The sequence below is a fragment of the Xenopus laevis genome, chromosome 5S (genome assembly GCF_017654675.1).
Source record: "Xenopus laevis strain J_2021 chromosome 5S, Xenopus_laevis_v10.1, whole genome shotgun sequence".
Lineage (NCBI taxonomy): Eukaryota > Metazoa > Chordata > Amphibia > Anura > Pipidae > Xenopus > Xenopus laevis.
The window spans coordinates 83,304,481-83,327,967 of NC_054380.1; the positions used below are offsets into that span (position 1 = coordinate 83,304,481).

The 23,487-nt window shown below is 38.1% G+C and overlaps 1 protein-coding gene across 2 annotated transcripts in view; it reads left to right on the forward strand.

Moving 5' to 3' along the window:
- Positions 1-21,630, forward strand: part of gsta1.S (glutathione S-transferase alpha 1 S homeolog) — a 22,857-nt gene extending 1,227 nt beyond the window's left edge. The window contains exons 1-7 of one of the 2 annotated variants that reach the window (XM_018265561.2): positions 3,925-4,093; positions 9,892-9,990; positions 11,511-11,562; positions 14,828-14,960; positions 17,674-17,815; positions 20,346-20,471; positions 21,396-21,630. In XM_018265561.2, coding sequence (XP_018121050.1) covers positions 9,904-9,990; positions 11,511-11,562; positions 14,828-14,960; positions 17,674-17,815; positions 20,346-20,471; positions 21,396-21,518 — 663 coding nt within the window. In that variant the 5' untranslated portion in view covers positions 3,925-4,093; positions 9,892-9,903 and the 3' untranslated portion in view covers positions 21,519-21,630. Of the gene's footprint in view, positions 1-3,924; positions 4,094-9,891; positions 9,991-11,510; positions 11,563-14,827; positions 14,961-17,673; positions 17,816-20,345; positions 20,472-21,395 lie in introns of those variants that run through there. The other variant, XM_041564731.1, reaches the window with a different exon arrangement.
- The last annotated feature ends 1,857 nt before the right edge of the window (positions 21,631-23,487 follow it).

The window sequence follows — 23,487 nt, forward strand, 5'->3', positions numbered from 1 at the left end:
CATAAAGGTCCCCATAGGTGCAAAGATTTTTCTTTAACAAACAACGGATTTTAGCGAAGTCCCACCAATCAAATTGTCGTGAAGTTAGTGGGATTTGAACGATAGTATATCTTAGATTTTTCGTCGGACATCTGTCAGAAAATTGATCGACCAAAAACATCGTTATCGGTCCCAGTGCAATCTATCTATGTCTGCAGGGACAAGCAGGCAGCAATATCTTAAATGGTCTTTTTAGTTGATGGACACGTCGTGCATTTAAACGATCATTTGCGAGATAACGATTGGATCTTTTAAAAATCTTTATATCTATGGCCAGCTTAAGTCTTTTGAAATAGAAGTTGACTGTGTGAAAACAAAGATGTCGATGTAAATGCATTTTCTACAGTACTATATTGACGTATCAAGTGCCTAGAGCAGTGACCCCAAACAGTAGATCGTGAGTAACATGTTGCTCACCAACTCCATGGATGTTGCTCTCACGGTCCTTAAAGCAGGTAATTATTTTTGAATTCCTGGCTTGAAAGCAAGTTTTAATTGCATAAAAACTACGTATAGTGCCAAGTAGAGCCTCTTGTGTCTGCCAGTCCACATAGGGGCTACCAAATAGCCAATCACAGTCCTTATTTGGCACACCAAGAGACTTGTGTTGCTCCCCAACTCTTTTTACATTTCAATGTGGCTCACAGGTAAAAATAGCTGGGTCCCCTGGCCTAGAGAATGAAGGCTGTTGTGTAAATGTCATACTGCAGTGGAATTAGCTCAGGTGTGTAGGTGGCTCAACTCTGAAATGCACCTTATACCCACCCCTTAAGGACAAGGGCACATCAGTAGGGATGGGCGAATTTGACCAAAAATTCGGCGCCGGTGAAATGTCACCAGCGCCCATTAAAGTACATGGGCGTCAAAACTTTTTTGTCGTGTGGGAAATTTTTTTGACGCACGCCGCCATACAAGTCTATGGGCGTCATTTCCACGGCGAAACAAGGCGAAAAAGTTCGCCCATCACTACACATGAGGATGCCCCACTTCTCTCCGTCTGCAATATGGAGGCAGCTGAAGAGAAGCAGGTCTGTTCCTATGCGCTTCCATCTTTAGCTGCTCTGACACAGCATTGGCCTAATTCAGGAGTGCCCATACTTTACTAAAGAAGGATCACTTTTAGTGCTGTTGTCCCATTATGATCTACATAATATCACAGTTAGCATTCTGCTCCATGGAAAATATTACTTAAATACTGATTTATGAGAATATATATATTGCTGTATTTAACAAACCACAATTTCTTAAATAACATTAAAGGGGTGGTTCACTTTTAAGTTAACTTTTGTTATGTTATAGAATTTCAAATTCTTAGCAACTTTTAAATTGGCCTTCATTTTTTCTTTGTTATAGTTTTTTAATTATTTGTCATCTTCTGACTCTTTCCAGCTTTCAAATGGGGGTCACCGACCCCATCTAAAAAGCAGATGCTCTATAAGACTGTAAATGTATTGTTATTGCTACTTTTTATTACTCATCTTTCTATTCAAGCCATCTCCTATCTACATTCCAGTTTATTATTCATATCAGTGCATGGTTGCTATGATAAGTTGGAACCTAGCAACCAGATTTCTGAAACTGCAAAGTGGATTAAATAAAAAAAAAACAAATAATAAAACATGAAAACCAATTAAAAATTGTCTCACAATATTACTTTCGACATCATACTAAAATTGAACTTACAGGTGATCAACCTCTTAAATATAATAAATGTCTGAATGAAAAGCATGAAACAGGAGGGTGATGCACCATTACACTACATGCTATAACACATAATAGTACTAAAAGTTGGAGGATTTGGGCATATTTCCCTACATTTCCTACTGGAAAATAACAGAATTTTATGCCCTGTCCTATACTACTGCTAGCCTAGCTCAATTACACACAAACATGCTCTGATCAGCACTTCACTTTAGTCTCCTGTAGACAACAGTATTAGAAATCATGATGCAATTAGTCTTCGTTATGAATTTTTCTATTTTTGAGGACATAATTCAAAAACATGCACATAAATAATGAAGACTAACTGAAAATTGTTTAGAATATATAACCTGCTAAAAGTCTATATTACGTAAGTGCACATCCCCTTTAACAGTGAAGACACCGAGCTACTAGTAGCAGCTACTTAAAAATAAAAAATGCCAAAAACTACCCTGCCATAGACAAAACTAACTAAGCCGATTATCACTATTGTCTATTCTGTAGTAGTGACAAGTAGCTGCTACTAGTAGCTTCACCCAATGGGGCAAATTTACTAGAATGCAAAGTGGCTAACGCTGGTGAAAATTTGCCAGCGTAACGTCATTTTGCCACTTTGCAAATTTACCATTAGTGACCCTGGCGAAAATTCGCCAGGGAAGTGGATAGCCTAGCGCAACTTCGCACACGCATGCTGGCAAAGTTGCACTCTGGCGAAGGGGCGAAATGACGCAAATTTACTAAGATTTTTTTTTAACGTTAAGAGTTTACTTTGACAGGTCAGAGCAGGCGAAGTTCAATAGAGTAGATAGGAGTTTGTAAAAAAAAAAGTTGAAAAATGTTGGGTGATAGGCTGAAAAAGAGCGATTTTTTTTTTAGGGTGCCCACCTTCCCCCCAAAATTTGTTAACATATGGCACCTTACATATACTGTGGGCACATGTATAGGGCATTAGAACACCTATTTAAATTTTTATAAAGTTTCCCTGGGCTTGTGTAGTGTTCTGTATGCACTGCAGCATACACGTCTATTTAAATTTGGCTCCGTATGCAAATTAGCCTTCGCCAGCACAACTTCGCTTAGCCTGACGAATTAACGCTAGCGCAACTTCGCTACCTTTCGCCTCCTGAGCGCAACTTCGGATTTTGGCAAATTAGCGGCGGCCTGGCGAAAATTCTCCAGGCGAAGTGCGGCTAAGGCTGCGCTACCACAACTCCGAAGGTTAGTGAATTTGCCCCTAAGGGTCAGGGCACACAGGCAGATTCAGGGATATTAGTCGCCCGAGGACAAATCTCCTTTTCTTGGGGGCGAATAATCTCCCTGAACTGCCTTCCCGCCGGCTAAAATGTAAATAGCGGGCAGGATGGTGATTCGTTTTCCAAAGTCGACTGTAGTTTCCTCGTGAGGCAACTTCGGGCGACTTCGGAAAACGAACAATTTACATTTTAGTCGGCGGGGAGGCAGTTCGGGGAGATTAGCCGCCCCGAAGAAGAGGAGATTTGTTGCTGAATCTGCCTGTGTACCCTGACCCTAAACTATAGTCTTTTTAAATAAAGGACTATAAGCCCTAAAAAGGGCAAATTTTATCCCCTGGAGGTGTTAACTTTAAGTATACTGTAGATAGAGAGTGATATTCTGAGACAATATGCCATTTGTTTTTATTATTTGTGGTTATTTATCTTTTTATTCAGCAGCTCTCCAGTTCACAGTTTTAGCAGTCTGATTGCTAGGGTCCAATCTACTTTAGCAACCATGCACTGATTTCAGTAAGAGACAGGAATATGAGGGCCTGAATAGAAAGATGAGTAATAAAAACTTGCAATAGCAATACATATATAGCCTTACAGAGCATTCGTTTTTACATGGGGTCAGTGACCCCCATTTGAAAGGTGGAAAAAGGCAGAAGAAGAAAGCAAATGATTAAAAAAACTATAATTACTATTAATAATGAAAACTAGTTGAAAAGTTGCTTAGAATTGGCCATTTTATAACATACAAAAAGTTATCTTAAAAGTGAACCGCCCCTTTAATATCTTAATTGCTATACTACGCCTACTACTTAATAGACAATACACATTTACAAAGCCAAGCTTATTTATTGGCTTCATGTCGCGGCACATCATTACAAAGCACTTTTAGTGATTTGCAGATTTAACCTGAATTTTCTTTCTATTCTGCTGAATACAGGGATGGGTTCCTTTGTATGTCATGGATAGAGAAATGTAGTGGCCTCTGATTGGTGCATTGGGTTACGCCTTTCAGGGAGCCACTGGTTGGAAGCTGCAGCCTTTAAGTAGGAGCGTTCAGTCTGCACTGGAAACAAATTCTTGCACATTCTTCATCCTTATTTACGTTGGTAAGAACAGATTTTATCTTCGTATCTGCAATTAGTTATGTGCTATAATGCACGATTTACATGGTGTGAGTGAAACCTATCCCTGATATGCAGTGTGTTGGTGGAAATCGAGTATGTTTTTGTGTAGTTTTGGGAATATAAGGTTGATGGGCAATTTCTGTTTATGTAAACACAATACAATTTCTGCTTGCATATCATACATTTTGTGTGTGTATTTTAATCTGTACAATGCAGACAGTGTGGCGCTGGTAAAGTCTGTTCTCATTCAGTCTGTGGGTGTGTCTTATCAACTTGTTTTCTACATGTTACACTTTCATGTACATTTAAAGGGAAAGTATCACAAAGATTAAGTTCAAGTTTGTATTTTATTTATGTCTTTACATTTGTTCCACAGGAATCTTGAATATAAGTAGGTGGTTTCCATGAAAAACACATTGTTGAACAAATAGCATAAATAAATATATTTGCTAGAATATACTATATACATATACTTTCAAGTTGTATTTTGAATTTATAGGTGTTTCAGGTAAATAATACACAGTGCCATAATGTAGAGGCCTTCCTTTCTTGTATGCCTGTAGATGATGCTCACTTATTTACCTGGGCTAATAGCAGAAGGCAGTAAGACGCTTTTGCAGTGCCATTTTGTAGTGCAGTGTTGGGGGAAGCTTCAATGTTGTGCCCTTTACAACTGAACCTGATGTGTTAAAATATACTCAATTGTAATGGTGCATATTGTAAGATTGGAGATTGCATAACTACCAGCATGCATTCTTAAAACCGCCCTAGAACATGTTTTTGGTGCAGGTCTGTTTTCGGCTATTAACCCACTGTGGGAACACTAAACTTACAGCCACATTCAGGGAGGCAGTAATTCCAGGTTCTGTGCATCAAGCCAACTTGTGAATAATTCATCAGAACAGACCAGATGGGCACATTGACGCTTAGAGCAACTACTCAGAAAGGAGGGTGCTTGAATGTTATTCAATTAATAGATGCAACATTTGCATATATTTTAGCACAGCTGCACCTGAATTCATAAATGAGACCTCGTATTCTAAACATCTCTAAAAGTGCTGAATTTGAGAATAACACAGTTTTCTAGTAGATAATATCTTATTATACTTTCCCCCACCCAAATATAAATGCACTTTTCACTATTTATACATTTACACGTATGGGATTTATTATCTGAAATAAATTCCAGCATTTCTGGCTAAGGATCTTTTCTAAAGTGTGGCTCACTATGCCTAAAACTTTTTTCAAAATAGCAATACATTTATTTTGCAATAAATATGGATGTATGCTTACTTAGTTATCATTAAGTGCAAGGTACTGTCTTATAGAGCAAAGAAAACTTGCACTATTCCTAATTTCTTTCCTGTAGTTAGAACTTTCCAGATACAGTAACTGCACTGGTTACTAGATAACGGATCCTATCATATACAAAAGGCTTTTTTTTTTTGAGTAGAGGTATAGGATTGGTTATCTGGAATTATTGAAATTCTGTCTTTTTTTTCTTTCTGATATACTGTATTGTAATCCATGTGATTCACTCTCTTATTGCCTTACATTTTTTGTGAGATGAGTATCCAAAAAAAAAATATATTCATTGCCATAGTATTTATCTTATTGTAAAATTGTCTTGTGTAGCACAAGAAGAGAATAAGGTTAACATTCAGGCAAGTTTATACTGGCTTTTAGTAATAGTTTGTGGGGCTTATTTCCATACTTGGTGACCGGTGATCGTTTAAAGGGAATGCAAAGACAAAAAAATCAAATCAAATTTTTACTTTTTTTTTTTAAAAAAAAGAAACCTATCTCCAATATACTTTAATTAAAAACCGTCTACTGTTTTTATAAGAAACCCGTATGCAGTGAAATTCTCCCTTTATTTACTTGCTCTGACTGCTGCAGAAACTTGAGACCGTCCCTAACTTCTCTGCATGGAAAGGAACATACTTTCAAATGGCAGATGGGAGGGATTCCCAATACTCGAGCAGCTTTGTTTTCCTGTAGAAAGCTGGTGATAATGTAGAGATTCATATCTGCAGCAGTCAAAGCATGTAAATGAAGTGGGAATTTCACTGCATACAGTCAAGTGTCTGTACACATTTTTGTTATTAAAGTATTTTGGGGATAGGTTTCTTTTTCAGTTACTAAAGTAAAAATTTTATTTTATTTTTGCCTTTACATCCTCCATCCATTTCCAACTCCAGTTGCAGGCACAAAGACCATGGAGCCAGATTTAAACAGATATACTGGGATTCTATTTGGAGGATTTTTTTGCTGCAGCCAATGGTTCTGGAGTTGGAGAAAGTTTGTATTAAACAATACAAAAACTATAAAAACCACATTAGATTACATGATGGTTTACGACCCAGTGCAGTCTGCATATTCTGATTATTAATCAGTCTTTCTGTATCTGCTTTTATGGCAGATATTATTTGACTTGTGCAATTTTGATAATTTATGACAATCCCTAAGCAGCAGCCCAGACCACATTGAACATGGTCTTGGTCTTGCAAAGATGTATAACATAGTTACAAGATGGTGATCCCCTGTTGCCAACTTTGAAAGCATAAATCATTTGTTTAATTAGGCTTCTGGTGCAGTAAGTTTATGGTTAGTATATAAAATACAGCATTTCTAGCATTATTCTATTTTAGACTTTAGTTTCCCTTCATTGTATGCTTTTTATAGTGTAATTTATTGGGTTACCTCATCTGTGCATAGAATCAGGATCATCAAAGTTGTTGTAAGCAGTTTACTATAGAATTTTAGATTTATGTTTATAGTTGATCTAAAGTAGTTATTCACTACAGTATGGGCTGTATATGCTGTTTCGGGACACTTTTTTTTCTGTCTGGACTTCATTGTGCCACACAGTGTCTCACTTTCAAGTTCAGACTCATCTGTATGGTAGTGGAATTTGCATGCCATTAGATATCTGTATCAGATTGATAGAGGTGTCAATCATTGATAATAATCCAGTCCTGGATTTTAACAAGTCTGAATTCCTCTATGCACTATATGTTATATGAAATAAAGTCTCAAAAAGACCTGGAGTGGATCATGATCTCACTCATGTCATGAGCTTAGTTAACATCTTTGGATTGCAGTTGTTTACCCCAAAATATTGAATCTCTATTCCTTCACATCCATGCTTTAATAAAATGCTAAGTGATATTCTTTTGTCGCTTGGGTTGTGTATAGTTTTTGTATATTTTTTTTAGTTTATTGTTATACAATACTGTAATACTAAGTATCCAGAGAGCAAAGTGGAGGACTAGAATATATGTGCTGCACGATGAATATTCAATTCATTTCCATGTTTTACTTTAGACAGGAAGACCAAATCTGTCCATAACAAGTTTCTCTCTTTTAAAGATACCGTTATATAATGTATTGGTACTAAACAACCATGTTTCTATCTCCCTAAAAGGGGAAGTGCATATTCTCCGAGGACCAGTTAGCATTAACAATGAGAAACTAAAGAGGGCATGAGCTATGAAGGTGTGCTGCTGCTGATTAATCATTTAGTAATTACATTGTGTAACAGCATTCTGAGTTGTTTTTTTTTTTTTTTTTTTAGTTGATGTATTTTATGTTACTACTTGGTACAATCATCTTTTTTTAATCTTATGGGTAAAAACAACAAGAAGATTTGATAAAAATTAAAATCTTCATAAAAAAAACGCCCAAAAACTCAGGTTTATATTGCACTCCATGTGACATATATAATTGGAGTTACTCTGCATTGCATCAGGAGCTATGTGGGCTTCATAACAATGAGTTGAATTTATGTTAATAAGGGCACCAATAAGGGCCCTTCTTCCAAAGGACCAATGGCTCATTTCTCTGTACGACACAGAGACTAGTACTGATCATGGCAATATACTGGGATCCCATCAGTTTCACCAACCTTTTTGTTCTGCCTAATACTAAGAAGTCTAAAGAACCGGTTTTGCTGGTAGCTTGATAGTTATGCCCAATTTCCCTCTTCAATGCTACCCCCTTAAAGGGAGCCTCATTCATGTTCAGCCTGCTGTATAAATTGTGCAAAGCTGACTAAGCATGACTTGCAAAAATACACTTAACTATAGTGTCTGATATGTATATGCCCAATACATGCCCGCAAAGACTTCTGGTAGCTATTAAGCCACTGGATGCAGAGAAATCAACCAACCCCATTTGATGGGGAAAATGGTCTAATCCTGGATTTTATTATTCTTAAATTTTTATTCACATTAAAAAATAACGAATGAAAACACAGTCTCAAAAAGACTTGGAATGAATCCTAATTTCCCTCATGACATGGGGCTAGTGATGTTTCTGGGGATGTTTATTTCAGGAATGTTGATGGACGATGTTAATTCATAAACAGATGTTTATTCAGGTGCTTGATGCAGGTGCTCAGTATGTTCCATTCTCTGCAAATGATCATATTTGGTACTATGGACTAAGTCACTCTTAAATATTTAAAATCTCTTCAAATTGACTTATTTATGATAACCGACTAAGTCACGCATGGACACTTACATGCAGTTGAGAAAACTTTAAGGGATTTCAATTAAGACAACCTTTGCAATCTAGGGTTAAACCATTAAACATCAGGTATTATATTGATGATTCAGCTTTGAGTTCTGTGTTGGGGCCTGTCATCCACTCTACAACTACTGTCCGTGGAAGTGTCCCCATGTGCATCATTTACAGGGATGGGATCTGTTGTCCGGAAACCTGTTACTCAGAATGCTTTGAAAACCGGCAGTGCAGACCCCCACAGTGTATTGTTTTATTAACAATTATTCTTTCTTTCCTGGTTTTCTGCTCCTATTACTACCTTGATTGATTTTAAGTAATGTAGCATAAATCTGCATTTATTGCAAAGCACCTCTTGTTTTTTTCCTGTTCTTTTAATATTAAAAAGTATTATATTAAAATGTAAGTATCTTCTTCTAATCCACCTTTTCGTGTTATTATTTTGCATTGCCTTTTTTTTACTTTTTAAAATGTGTTAAACGGAAATTATATGAGTAATGTCACTACATAAATGTGCACCCTACAGTTCTTTATACTGTTTACTGCTTTGATATGATGGCTAAATCATGCATGCATTCTTTCTAGAATTTCCACCTTGAAGAGCCCTTTCTAATGCTAGTGAGAAGTTTTTAAATATCTGTCTATATCCTTGAAAAAAAATCTGTCCGCCAATGAATGGACAGATTTGTAGGGCCAAATTTTGGCCTTGGGCGCCCCAAGGCTGCAGGGTCCTAGAGCCTGTGGGTCCCTCCTGCCATGTTTTAGCAGCTCATGGGCTGGATGGCATGCCGTCCTTAAAATCTTGCCACCCTAACCCCGGCCTCTATGTTAAGAGTGCTCTGACAGTTTGGTGGGCCTCAATGTTTCGCAGGGCACATCACTTATAACCTAATAATGACACAACCATATCAATCAGTCAGTGTCTTTTTGTAAAATTTGTTTTTGTCATCATCCCAAGGTTGCCTTCAAAGGTCAAAACTTGCACGCCTGCATCACACATGGTGATTTTCTTTTCTTGTGTACATACACAACAAGGGAAATAAATTATTCCTTTATGAATTCATCTGCTTTCCAACAGCCAGATTGTAGATGTATCATGTTTCACGATAACATTTCATGAAAAAAAAAGCCATGACTTTATATTAAGGTGTTTTTTGGGAACTGCAGCGCGAATAGATATTTTTTGTGAATATACTGATTAAAAATACCAATGAAACATCTACATTATTCTTATGTTTATTTTTTCTTATATTTAGAAAACAAATAGCATGGCAGAAAAACCTGTTCTGCACTATTTTAATGGAAGAGGGCGCATGGAGTCGATCAGGTGGTTGTTGGCTGCAGCTGGTGTTGAGGTCAGTGAAGTTCCCCAAACTTGAATTGTTTATGCTTAGTTTCCCCCATACACAGGTGAGTAATTATTAAATGCCATTTTGGTAAGAGACGGTGCCTTCGTTTCTGTACCATGATCATACTGGAGAAGTATGGAGAAGTTTTCATATGACCAGGCGAAACATATTTTTGCTTGGTAACATATTAAGAGGATTATCTTTAGAAGCTGAACGATAGTGACAGTTTTAATGGACACTCACGTTTGCTTACAGTAACAGTTATAATCATGGTTTGCAGAATGCTATTGATTTTTTCTTCTTTCTAATATATAGTTACCATGTAGCATATAGCTCAGACAGTGTACCATGTACATACAGTATTTTTAGAAGAGGAAATCACTTCTATTATCTTTGTGTAACACAATATTTACCAAGCATTTTCTGGGACAGCATGTTGTTTACATTATGCTACAGAACCTTATGTCTCTTTCACACATTTTTTCCTGCCTTCCCCTGCAGTCATTTTAATGCTGTTCACCACAGGAGATTGCAGGATGAAATGCAATCTATTCTTTTAAATTGAGCAGTACTTACAGACGCATGCAAGCTCCAATCGCAGGTGGGAAGCAACATGCTGTCCCCGTGTGAAAAAGCCCTTAGGGTAAGGGCACACCTGGCGATTCGGGGAGATTTAGTCGCCTTGCGACTAATCGCCTCTTCTTTGGGGCGACTAATCTCCCCGAACGGCTTCCCCCAGCTATAATGAAAGATCGCCTGCGGCATGGCACACGCGGCGCTTCGTATTCCGAAGTTGCCTGAAGTTTCCTTGTGAGGGCGACTTCGGAAAACAAGGCGCCGTTTGTGCCATGCTTGCATGTTACAAAAATTATTAAAAAACAGAACTAAAAATAGGTATTAACCTTTTGCAAAAGAAAACTGCTCCTTTAAAAAGTAGTAAAGGTATGGGACCTGTTATGCAGGATGCTTGGGACCTAGGGTTTTCTGGATTGCGGATATTTCCGTTATTTGGATCTTCATACCTTAAGTCTACTAGAAAATCATGTAAAAATTAAATAAACCCAATTGGCTGGATTTGCTTCCAATAAGGACTAATTATATTTTAGTTTGGCTCAAGTACAAGGTACTGTTTTATTATTACAGAAAAAAAGAATATTTAAAAAAAATTGGATTATTTGGATAAAATGGAGTCTATGGGAGACAGCCTTTCTGTAATCCAGAGCTTTCTGGATAACAGGTTTTTGGATAATGGATCCCATTCCTGTATAAAGAAAATGACAGCCCCCACACAGGTATACATAAAAACATGATTTATGCATACAATAATCTGCTGTATACCCATGTACTGTATTAATTCTGATTAAATATTTTGCAGGCATGTAAGTGACCCATATTTTAAGCTTGATTAGAGCATCCAGGGGGCCAGCTACTTGGGCTTTGACTGAGCAAAAATTATATATGTTTGTATTAAAAATGAATATCTGAACAAATCACACATACTTTTTGTCTGTTCTTTTTCTCTGCAGTTTGTTGAAAAATATATTGAAACAAGGGAACAATATGAACAGTTACTTAAAGGTATACTTTTATTTTTCTTCTCTCTACTGCAGTAATGTTCTTGTGACATTGCCTTATATTAAGGTAAGGGGACTGACCCACCCAATGTGTTGTAGCTTACCAGTGTGAAAGCTATAATATCCAGACTGTATCTACACTCTAGTGTATGTTATATAGACCTTTCTGATAAAGCTAACTTAGTTTTAACATTTCCTTTAGACATAGTTCAACTTTTATGTTAACTTTTACATTTGTAACTTTTTACGCTAACAAATGTCTTGTTTCAGTTGGTCTTTTTTTTTTTTTCCTCCTACTTCTGCCTCTTGACAGCTTTCATTCCCAGCAGGCAAATAATTGTTGTTCTGGAAGGCTACAACTTTATAATTATTTTTATTGCTTATCTTTATATTCTGACCCATTTATATTATATTACCATTCAAACCACTACCTAGTTGCTAGAGTAAATTGCACCCTAGCCACCAAATAGCTGCTCAGATTCCAAACTGGAGAACTAAATAAACCAAAAAATCACACCAACTACATATTGTCTCCGATTATATATCTACATAATTTCTAAATGTTCATTTAATGATCAAATGCTCTTTTAATCTTTGAGACATTCTGCCTGTTCTCCTTTTATTCTGTTTCCTTAATACCATGTATGTATCCTTTTGTTAAATCTAGGTAGTGCTGTTCAACATCTGTGGTACCAAGGGCCAGAATTATTCTGGTCAACGTGGTGGAGGACTGATAATGGAAGTGTGGACCACTCCCATTTTTTAAACCACACCAATTTTCATCACAAGAAATGTTAAGACTATACCCACATTAATAGTGGTAGCACACCAAAAAAACCATCAATCAATATGCCGTTCCTCCCAGGGGCGTAACTATAGAGGAAGCAGACCCTGCGGCTGCAGGGGGGCCCAGAAGGTATAGGGGCCCCATGAGGCCCTAATTCATATACAATTTCAATAAATATTGGAGAAACAAGTCAACCTCTAAACATTTTGGGGGCCTGAAAAATAATTTGCTGTGGGGCCCAGTAATATCTAGTTACGCCACTGGTTCCTCCCCTGTGGATAGCACAGCAAACCCCAGCACATGTTTAAACACCACGGGGACCCCCTAACAAGTATTTTGAAATGCTAGCTCTAACCCAGTTCTCAAGAAGTGTATCACAACTTTAGAGTAACCTTTGTCAAGCAACAAAGTACATAATACAATGATCAGTCAGTATACCACTGTAACTTTGCAGCTGTCTCAGAAGCTAGAGGGGAGCAGAAAGCAAGTTCCCATTGAATACAATTACAAGTAAAGCATAAAATAATCATAATATAATTATCCCAGTGAATGATATGTGCCCGCTATTCTTACAGTGCAACTCACCATTTATGGATGTAAATGAGCCCTAATGACCTTAAGGGGACCTGTCACCCAGACATAAAAAGCTGTATAACAAAGGTCTTTTTCAAATTAAACATGAGACCCAACTTCTTTTTTTTTAATAAAAACATCTATATCTGTATAGATCATATTTAGCCTGCCCCTCCTCTATGCCTTAGGCATAGAGGCAGGGCAGGCAATTGCTTTCATTTTCACTAGATATCAGTGCTCTTCCCACACTCCCCCCCCCTCCATTCCCACAAACTAGTTATGCATGGGTATCAGGTGCCCCATTCTGGCGCATAAACAAGATTTTGGCATGATGCAAAGCTTGCTCTCACAACAATGTACACAAAATAGCTCCTGCCTGCTTGATTAATTTTTATAGTGTATGTAAATTTATTTTGCTTGATTAACATCATAAAATAGTATTTGGGATTATTTGTTACAGGTCCCCTTTAATTAGACTAGAGAGAAGCAGTGTAAGTGTCTGTTCTAGAATAAGTTTGAACACCCTGCTACCAACAATAAGGGGCAGATTTATCAAAGTGTTAATTTAGAACTCACCACAGAAAAACTCACATTCTATTCATTCCTATAGTATTTTTAAAAGCATATTTATCAAATGGTAAACTCCATTGATACATTTTATTCTAAAAATCCCATAGGAATGAATAGAAAGTGAGTTTTTCTGTGGTGAGTTCTAAATTCACACTTTGATAAATTTGCCCCTTACTGTTAATGCTGGAAGTTCAGCTGTTGCCTGTAAATTCTTTGGTAATGGAATTGGCTTGGAAGAACTTATGGGGGCAAATTCACTAAAGTGCGAAGCGCCTAACTCTAGCGCAAATTTGCCAGCGTGACGTCATTTCGTTACTTCGCCGATTTACTAACGGGTGCTGACGTAAATTCGCTAGCGAAGTGGACCTACTCTAGCGCTACTTCGCACCCTTATGCCAGGCAAAGTTGCGCTATGGCGATGGGACGTAACTACGTTAATTCACTAACTTGCGCATTTTACTGAACGTTACCTCTTGCGCCAGACTTGCCTTCACCACCTCAGACCAGGTGAAGCGCAATAGAGTAGATAGGACTTGCTTCAAAAAAAGGTGAGTCTTTTACTTTTTTAAGGGTGATAGGCTGAAAAAAAAGGGTACCCTCCTTCCTCCCCCTACATTTCCTAACGTATGGCACCTAAACTATACAGTGAGCACCTGTATAGGGCAATATAACAACTCTACTTTATCTTATGAAGCTTTCCCAGGCTTGTGTAGTGTAATGTATTTGTTGTTACATATATGTCCATTGTACTTTAACTTGGTGCCGTATGCAAATTAGGCATCACTAGCGTAACTTCGCTTTGCTTGACAAATTAACACTAGCGCAACTTCGCTACCGTTCGCTCCCTGAGAGCAACTTCGGATTTTAGTGAATTAACTGCGCCCTGATGAAACTTCGCCTAGCTAAGTGTGGTGAAGCCTGCGCTAGCGCAACTCCGCTGGTTAGTGAATTTGCCCCTTAGGGTGTTATTAACTATTAATATGCATCTAAGGGGGGGGGCTTGATTTTCATTTTGCCTTTATATTTGGCATTATAATTGCTAATAGTTGCATTTTTAACGTGTTCCAGTTATGGTTTGACAACAAGCTATGTCCAGATGTATATACATATACTAAATAAAAATTGCGTTGAGAGTCTAATTATTGGGCTTACAAAACACTGATTGGTTTCCAGCATACAGTAACAATTTATTTATACAGTATCCTGCAGCTTTCACTTGTAGGACATTTCCATTGTAACCAGTGACAGTGTCTTCTTCAGATCTAATTCTGTGTGCTAAGAAAATACAATAAAAAGGTAAAATCAGACCTGGATGCTCATTTTGTTTTCATTTGCATAGATGGAATTTTGATGTTTGGACAAGTTCCTCTGGTTGAAATGGATGGGATGAAGCTGACACAAACTAAAGCCATTTTGTCTTACCTTGCTGGAAAATACAACCTGTATGGAAATGACCAGAAGGAGAGACTTTTGTAAGGACCTTTGGTTTGCTGGGTTTGCTGGTTTGTGGGGAAACTTCTGGCTTATTTTTAAATGGTTTCTATTACTGCCCCATTACACACAGAATAGATTCCACTTTGTCTGCATTTATGCCTATTACTATGCTCTAATACTGTATAGGAACAATTATGTGAAATAATCCCTTATATATGGGGTATATTCCTCTGCATTTGCCCAGCCAATTGTAATGTACAGGTCTGCTGTGGCCAAATGTTACATTCTGGTATGTAGACCATGATAATCAGGCAACATTTTTTTCAGCAAATTTGTGTTATTCCTTTACAGAAAGTAAAGAAAAGGGAATATTAGGCTGTTCCAAATAATAGCAGTGTCTGCATTCTTCTTAACAAACTCAAACATTCACTGTATAAACTGAAAAATGTTTCAAGATTTTGCTTTCCTTGGAATCACTGAACTAATATTTAGTTGTATAAGCAGTGTTTCTAAGAACTGCCGCACATCTGTTTTGCATGGAGTCCACCAACTTCTGGCACCTGTTACATTCCACAGGTTTTCTATTGGATTAATGTTAAGGGATTGGGTTGGCCACTCCATAACATCAATCTTGTTATTCTGGAACCAAGATGTTGCTTGTTTATTGGTGTGTTTGGGGTCTTTGTCTTGTCGAAAAAACCCATTTTCAATTTCCTCTTTGGCATAAGGCAACATGGCCTCTTCAAGTATCTTGATGTATTGAAATGGATCCATGATCCCTGGTATGTGATAAATAGGCCCAACACTATGGTATGAGAAACATCCTTATATCATGATACTTGTGCAACCATGCTTCACTGTCTTCACACTGTACTGTGACTTGAATTCAGTGTTTGGGAGTCGTCTGATAAACTGTCTGCGGCCTCTAGTCCCAAAAATAACAATCTTGCTTTTATCAGTCCACAAATTACATAGTTACATAGTTAAATTGGGTAAAAAAAAGACAAAGTCCATCAAGTTCAACCCCTCCAAATGAAAACCCAGCATCCATACACACACTCCTACATACTTTCACATAAATTCTATATACCCATACCTATACTAACTATAGAGCTTAGTATCACAATAGCCTTTGATATTATGTCTGTCCAAAAAATCATCCAAGCCATTCTTAGGGCTATTCCACACGGGGAGATAGCCAGGCGTTTGCGGTCGCGGCGACAAAGCGCAGCGCCAGTCGCCGCGACCGGCGCAGGCGACAGTTTTGTATGGGCGCCTATGTAAAAACGCCTGTGCTAACCACACGAGGCGATGCGCTTTTCAACAGTCGCCTGAAAATGCCTCGCCAGGCTTTTTCAGGCGACTTTTGAAAAGCGCATCGCCTCGTGTGGTTAGCACAGGCGTTTTTACATAGGTGCCCATACAAAACTGTCGCCTGCGCCGGTCGCGGCGACTGGCGCGGCGCTTTGTCGCCGCGACCGCAAACGCCTGGCTATCTCCCCGTGTGGACTAGCCCTTAAAGGCATTAACTGAATCAGCCATCACAACATCACCCGGCACTGCATTCCACAACCTCACTGTCCTGACTGTTACACCATTTCTTTTTAGGTCAGTCAATGTGTTCTTTGGCAAATTGTAAACTCTTTAGCATGTCTTTTTTTCAACAATGGGACTTTGTGGGGGCTTCTCACTGATCGCTTGGCTTCACATAGGCGCCTTCTAATTATAACAGTACTCATAGGTTAGTTTTAAGGAGTTTTCCTTTTTTTCCAAGTCTTCCAGGTTTTGGTTGCCATTTTAAAGCATTTGAGATCATTTTAGCTGAGCACTCTATCATTTTCTGCACTTCTTTATATGTTTTCCCCTTTCCAATCAACTTTCTAATCAAAGTACACTGTTCTTCTGAACAATGTCTGCAATGACCCATTTTACTCAGATTTTCAGAGAGAAATACACTTTATCCAGCATGCACATTTGCTGCCTTCCTTCCTCAATAAGGGCCATAATGGACACCCCATTTCACAGAATGAATGACCTCACTAATTTAACTCCCCACTACTATTACTTGGAACAAGCTATTGTTATTTTGAACAAGCCTCAATTAATGATTCAGTGACACAGAATCAGCAGTATGCATGTCATGACTTACTCTACTACACCTACTAGTAAATTATTTGCCATGTAGAAATATAATTTCTACCAAAAACAGTGATTGATCAGGTAATTGATGTTGGACTGCAGAATCTTCAGCACATGGGAATCAGAAAAAAACTGTGTAGGGGGACCCAGCTAAAAATGGCAATTACACTCTTATTTTCTGCCATGGATACTCCAAGGCCTGTTACAAAATAATGTACCCAGCGCCGATTCTTGCCTGAGGCGGCTCCTGCAATGCTGCCCCCCCTCGCCGACTTACCTGTCGGGAGGGGAGGCAGGAACACTAATGCGAGAGAGCGCAATTGCGCTCTCTCGCATTAGTAAAGCCGAATTTCCGGTTTAAAAAACGGAAATTCGACTCTTAAAGGTACCAGGAGTGGCTTTTTGCCGCCCCTGAAAACCTCTCCGGCGTTGCCGCCTGAGGCAAGCGTCTCAGCTCGCCTCATTGGCGGCACGCCCCTGAATGTACCTTGTTTATGTGCCATACCTGCAACTGCTTTGGAAATTCGTAACAAAATACTGACGCTTTGGCCATTTTTGAAGAGTAAAAGGATATTTTATGTGAACTGAACTTAATTTCTTATTTTATTTCAGTATTGACATGTATGTAGATGGAACAAGTGACCTTTTGTCTCTGGGTTTAATGTATATCTTCCTTGAGGATTCTGTCAAGGAAAAACAAAAAGAAAAAATTAAAGAGAGTGCAACAAATAGATATTTTCCTGTATTTGAAAAGGTAAGGATATAGTGTTTTATCTTTTCAGTAATTTTTGTTTAACGTGGCCATTTCAGTGGCTTGGGCGATGAACTCAACTGCCAAAACGAACGAACTATGTTAATCTTTTCTGTTAAACAATATCATGTATTTATCACTAGGATAGATGCTTACTATATATCAACACCTATCTGTATTGCTCCCTACTCAACTGGTCAATACAGGCAGAATTATCAGATATTATATGATTAGGCCATATATGTGGCTGGCCAAATTGCCCTGCTTATTTAGCCAATAAATCTGATAAGCTGATATTAACACAAGTGAATTCTGAGCAATGCAGTTAGTCAGTAGATGGACAACTTTTCAATTGGTCTTCATTTAGTTTTTATAGTATTTGAATTATTTGCCTTCTTCTGACTTTCCAGCTTTTAAATGGGGTTCACCGATCCAATCTAGAAAACAAATGCTTTGTAATGCTACAAATTAATTTTTTTTTTTTTTTATAATCTTTTATTTTTCAAAATCAGATGCATAGACAGAGAATAATGCAAATATAATTTTCAGTACAGAACAGTTCAACTGGTTATTAATTTTTATTGTTACTTTTTATTACTCTTCTTTCTGTTCAGGACCTCTCCTATTCATTTTCCAGTCTCTTATTCAAATCATTGCATGGTTGCTAGGGGGATTTGGACCATAGCAACAACAGTTTGGAAAAAGCTATAGGGTATAAATACTATATGGATAAAATGTTTGCTGTTAAACTCCTAATGATGTGTAATAAAACTCCTGATTTGTATATCATTAGACTTCCAACACTCGTGCTGTATTTTTATGAGCAACTTTTAAAAACTGAATGCTAATGTGGAAAAAGCATAAGCATAAAATAGGGAAAGGATGAAGTCAGTAGTAGGAGAAAAGAATGGAAAAGAGGTTACAAGAATGTAACCTCAAAAAAGTAAAGTATTTTAAAGTACAGGCATGTGATCCGTTATCTAGAAACCCGTTATCCAGAAAGCTCAGAATTACAAAAGGCCATTTCCCAAATACTCCATTATATATAAATAATCCAAATTTTTAAAAATGATTTTCCATTTCTCCATAATAATAAAACAGTAACTTGTACTTGATCCAAGATATAATTAATCCTTATTGGAAGCAATACCAGCCTATTGGGTTTATTTAATGTTTAAATTATTTTCTAGTAGACTTAAGGTAAGAAGATCCAAATTATCGAAATATCCATTATCTGGAAAACCCAGACCCCAAGCATTCTGGATAACTGGTGCCACACCTGTAATGAAAATATAACTCACTGTTTTGTGTTTGCTTCAAAAACACTACTATAGTTTATATAAACAATGTGCTGTGTAACCTTTAAAGTGCAGCTTTTCTGTTATCTGCTGTGTGCCTTTTCTCCTTTTTCAGCTTTGAATAGCTGCCTCTACAGTAGTGATGTGAGGGCCAGCCCGATACCCACAGGTAGGGTGGGTTCGGGCCGACCTTGCACCTCTTGTGGGCGGGTCCAGGTTGAGCTCTTCTTCCTGCTCACCTCGCACGTCACCTTGCACAGCCGGTTTGCCGGCTTCCTTTTTATCGCTCCGCCCCTTTTTGTGATATCATTGGTGGGGCGGGTCGCCACCATTTAAAGTAAATTATGAAGGAGAACATAGTTATAGGTAAAACTTTTTATATGAGGCCTAACAAAAGTTGTGAAAAAGTGATACGTTTATCAGCTAGCCAAGATGATAATCATAGCAAACTTTCAGAACATTTCAGTTCATTCTTCAAATAAAATCTAATTTTTACCACTTTTGTTATCTTTCATATCAAAAGTTTTAACCGGGAAGGATAACATAAAAACAATGAGTGGAGCACAACTAAATGAAAATAGCTGTGGGGTTGAGGGAAGGAGAACTAAAAAGTGGGGAAATTACAGAAGAAATGGAAGAAAAGCTCGCTCCAAAAAACAGCACTCAGAGGGGGCTGCTCCAAAATCCAGCACAAGCTGTATTTAAAAAAATGGATTGGAAAATAAAAAAGGATTCGGCAACCCACTCCACTCCAGACATCTGATCCTTTTATTAGTAAAGTCATAGCACATAAATCTTAGAAGCAGCCCGAATCATGGAAAAACCCCTTATGCGGAATAGCCCAGGTCCTGAGCATTCCTGATAATAGATCCTATTCCTGAAACTGCTGACAATTTTTCACAGTACCACACAGGTCATTTGCATTTCTACATTTCCAAGGCAATTACATAATATATATGTGGTGCCCTGTGGTGATCAGGCCCGAATTAGAGGCAGCAAGAAGCCCCGCCGCGTTATGGGGAAATGTGCCGTTCAATGGCGCTTACGCCGGGGGGGAGGACGATCGGACTGTGCAGCCTAGGGGCGCCCGCCCAAGGAATCTGGCCCTGGTGATGGTAGAATCAGGGTTTTACTGTATTATGTAATTATTAGGACAATAATATATATAAATATATATATATATATATATATATATATATATATATATATATATATTTTTTTTTTTTTTTACCCAGGTTTTGAAAGGTCAACACTTTCTTGTTGGAAATAAATTTAGCTGGGCAGACGTGCAACTAATGGAAGCCATTTTAATGACAGAAGAGTTCCACGGTGACATACTGTCCTGCTTCCCTAACCTGCAGGTAAACAATGAAGGAAGAGTGGTGGAATTTTACTCTAGAGGACTGCGGTGATCTTTAACTTCACTCTTTGATAAATATACTCCTATGACAGATGTCCCGTTGAAATGCTGATCTGCGCTGGATTTTGTTCAATAATCCAAAGATTTTGTGGTTTCAGGCATCAAATCCAAAAAAGTCACAGTTTTCGGCCACAAATCCCAAAAACTTTTTTAGGATTTGGATTTTTTCACGATTTTAGTCTTTTCTAGCGCAAAGAAATTTTCATGAAAATTTATTGATTGGTCGGAATGGTTTTCAGAAAGAAAACATTGGATTTTGATAACCCCCTTGGTGTGTAAATACATTATATATACATTCACTCTTGCTTTTGTTGCCAGTGTCGAATGAAAGCAGTGTCGAATGAAACTTTGTGATCAAACATCTAGTAAATATAAATATTATAGGTATTGTCCGTGCCACTATAAGTGAAAAAACCCCATAAATGTGCAGTTGCGTTATACTCCTCTAAGGCCAAGGGCACACAAGGCACACTTATAGTGGCAAGGACAATCGCTTACATCTTTATATTTAAATACAAAAGGAATGTGCTGAGTTAGGAAAGTTGTGCTTTATTGAAAATTTGCCCTAGCTGCTTTGCTAGGGTTTGCAGGAGACCTGGCAACAGAATACACTTACATATCATTGAAACACTGACAGGGACCAGAGAGGATCTATGGGGAGTAAAGGGGCCCAAATTCAAACCAGCAAAGTATAAAACTCATTATTGCCTACAAGATTAGATGGATTTTAAATTGTTCTATATGTCCCCTTTAGAACTATTGTAAATGATGTATAATAGAAAGTTCTTAGAATTGCATTTTCTTTCACTATACAAAAATGGAAACTTTTTATGCAGTTTAATTCTTCTTTGCCTGTATGTTTTAGGACTACAAAGAGAGAATAAAGCAGATCCCAACAATTGCAAAGTTCCTTCAGCCCGGAAGCCCAAGGAAACCTTTTCCAGATGAAAAATATTTGAAGACTGTAAAGACTGTTCTTAAGCTGTAATAGCGCAGTCTACAAATTGCCTTAATGCACCAAACATACATTTTGATAAACTTGCATTTAATGCTGTTATTGTTCTGAAAACATTGCATAATAAATGTATATGTGCAATATATATTATTTTGTATATTTTTTATATGAACAAATGGAGCAGGTAATATATTTCACACCTGATGATCATTATACCTCTACAAGACACAATGGTCACACTTCAGTATTGGCCAAAAATTATTTGTGTATGATGAATCATGATACTTGGGCCCATATTTAGTAACACTGACTTGATCCAATGCAGAAAGCCACAGTAGCCAATCGGCAGTTACATTTGCTCTGGCAACTACAGTAAAAATAATAAATGCAACTGGCTGGAGGAACATATGGTTGGCTGGTATTTTATTGGTGTTGATAAAATCAATTATTGTCACTGCCCTAAGTGTGCTGTCACTTGCTTTCCTTCCCAAAACAAAGCCTACTTGGTCAGGGTGGATTAGTTTAGGTAGAATGTGATTTATTCGAGATGCCAATCATTTTGTAAATATTTTTAAATCGGAGTTGATAGGGTGTTGGAATTGTAAATAGAATATACTGTATGGTCCTTACCAGGCTTTGGTATAAGGGATATGTCAGCGCTAACATATGTGAAGTTTAATGGTCCTTAAAGGAAAATTCAACCTGTACGTAAAAAAACCTGTACCCCCCACCCCAGGTAGACACCCCTCCCTCCTGGCTAACTACCTGTTCGTAAACAATCCCGTACCCCTCTCCCCCCAGGCTAACTACCCCCCCAGGGAGATGCCCCATACTCACCCCTTGGCGCAGATTCTTCCAGTGTGATCTCTGTAAGCTGACTGAGAGATCGCAATTTCAGTGTAATTTTGCGCATGCGCAGTTGTCGCAAACCGGAAAACTGCTCCAACTGAGCATGGGCAGAATCCGTGCAACTCCGCTGGAAGAATCTGCACTGAAGGGTAAGTATGAAGTATGGGGCATCTCCCGGGGGGGGGGGTAGTTAGCCTGGGGGGAGGAGGGAGGGGTGTACAGGCTTTTTTTACGAACAGGTTGAATTCTCCTTTAAATGTTTTGTAATACCCATATGGTAGGCCATCAGGTCCTGGTGTCTTATTGGTGGGCATATTTTTAACAGCTCTATGATGTCCTTTGTTGTAATTGGCTCTTTAATAGTTGCTAGGTCCTCTGGAGTAATTTTAAGAAGCCTAGCCTTGGTGAATAAGGTGATTTGTTTCTGGGTTAGCAAGTCAGTTTCTGTGTTAGGGAAAACATTATAAAGTTTAGAGCTGGTTAAGCCTTTGGCTGTATGTATGATTTGAGGGGGTTGGAGAGCTTGTCTGGAGCGAAGTTTGGAGGCTGATAATGTGTGGGCCTTATTGGCTTGTTCATAATAAATTTGTTTGTAGCTATTTAGCATTTTATCTGCTTCCACTATGTGTAGGTCCCTTAGAGCGTTCCTAAGTGAGATAATTTTAGAAAGATTGTGTATTGTTGGGTAACTTGATAGTTGCCTGATTGCCCTCTACAAGTCTGTAGTAAGGAGTTGCTGCTAAGCTTTGTTTCTATTTAGAGTAGTGGCAGAGGCTGTACACATGCCTCTAATAACTGCTTTGTGGGTTTCCCATAGTATATTTTGTGATAAAGGCCTTATTCGAACAAAAGTAATCGTTTGGGTAGCTAGATTGTCCTGTGTATTTGGGGACTCCAACAGCGGTTCGTTTAGCCGCCATGAGGTTTTGTGTGTGGTAGTTGTAAATATGAGTGGAGTATTAGTTCCACTGGAGCTTAATCACCCCATCAGATAATTTTTGTAGTGTGACAGATGGAGGACAAGGAGGATGATAGGAAAATATAGTCAATCCTAGTATGTACTTTGTGTCCATATGAATAGAAAGTGAACTCCCTAGAGGTCAGGTTTTGACTCCTCCAAGCATCTTGAAAGTAGTCGGACTGCAGGAAGATT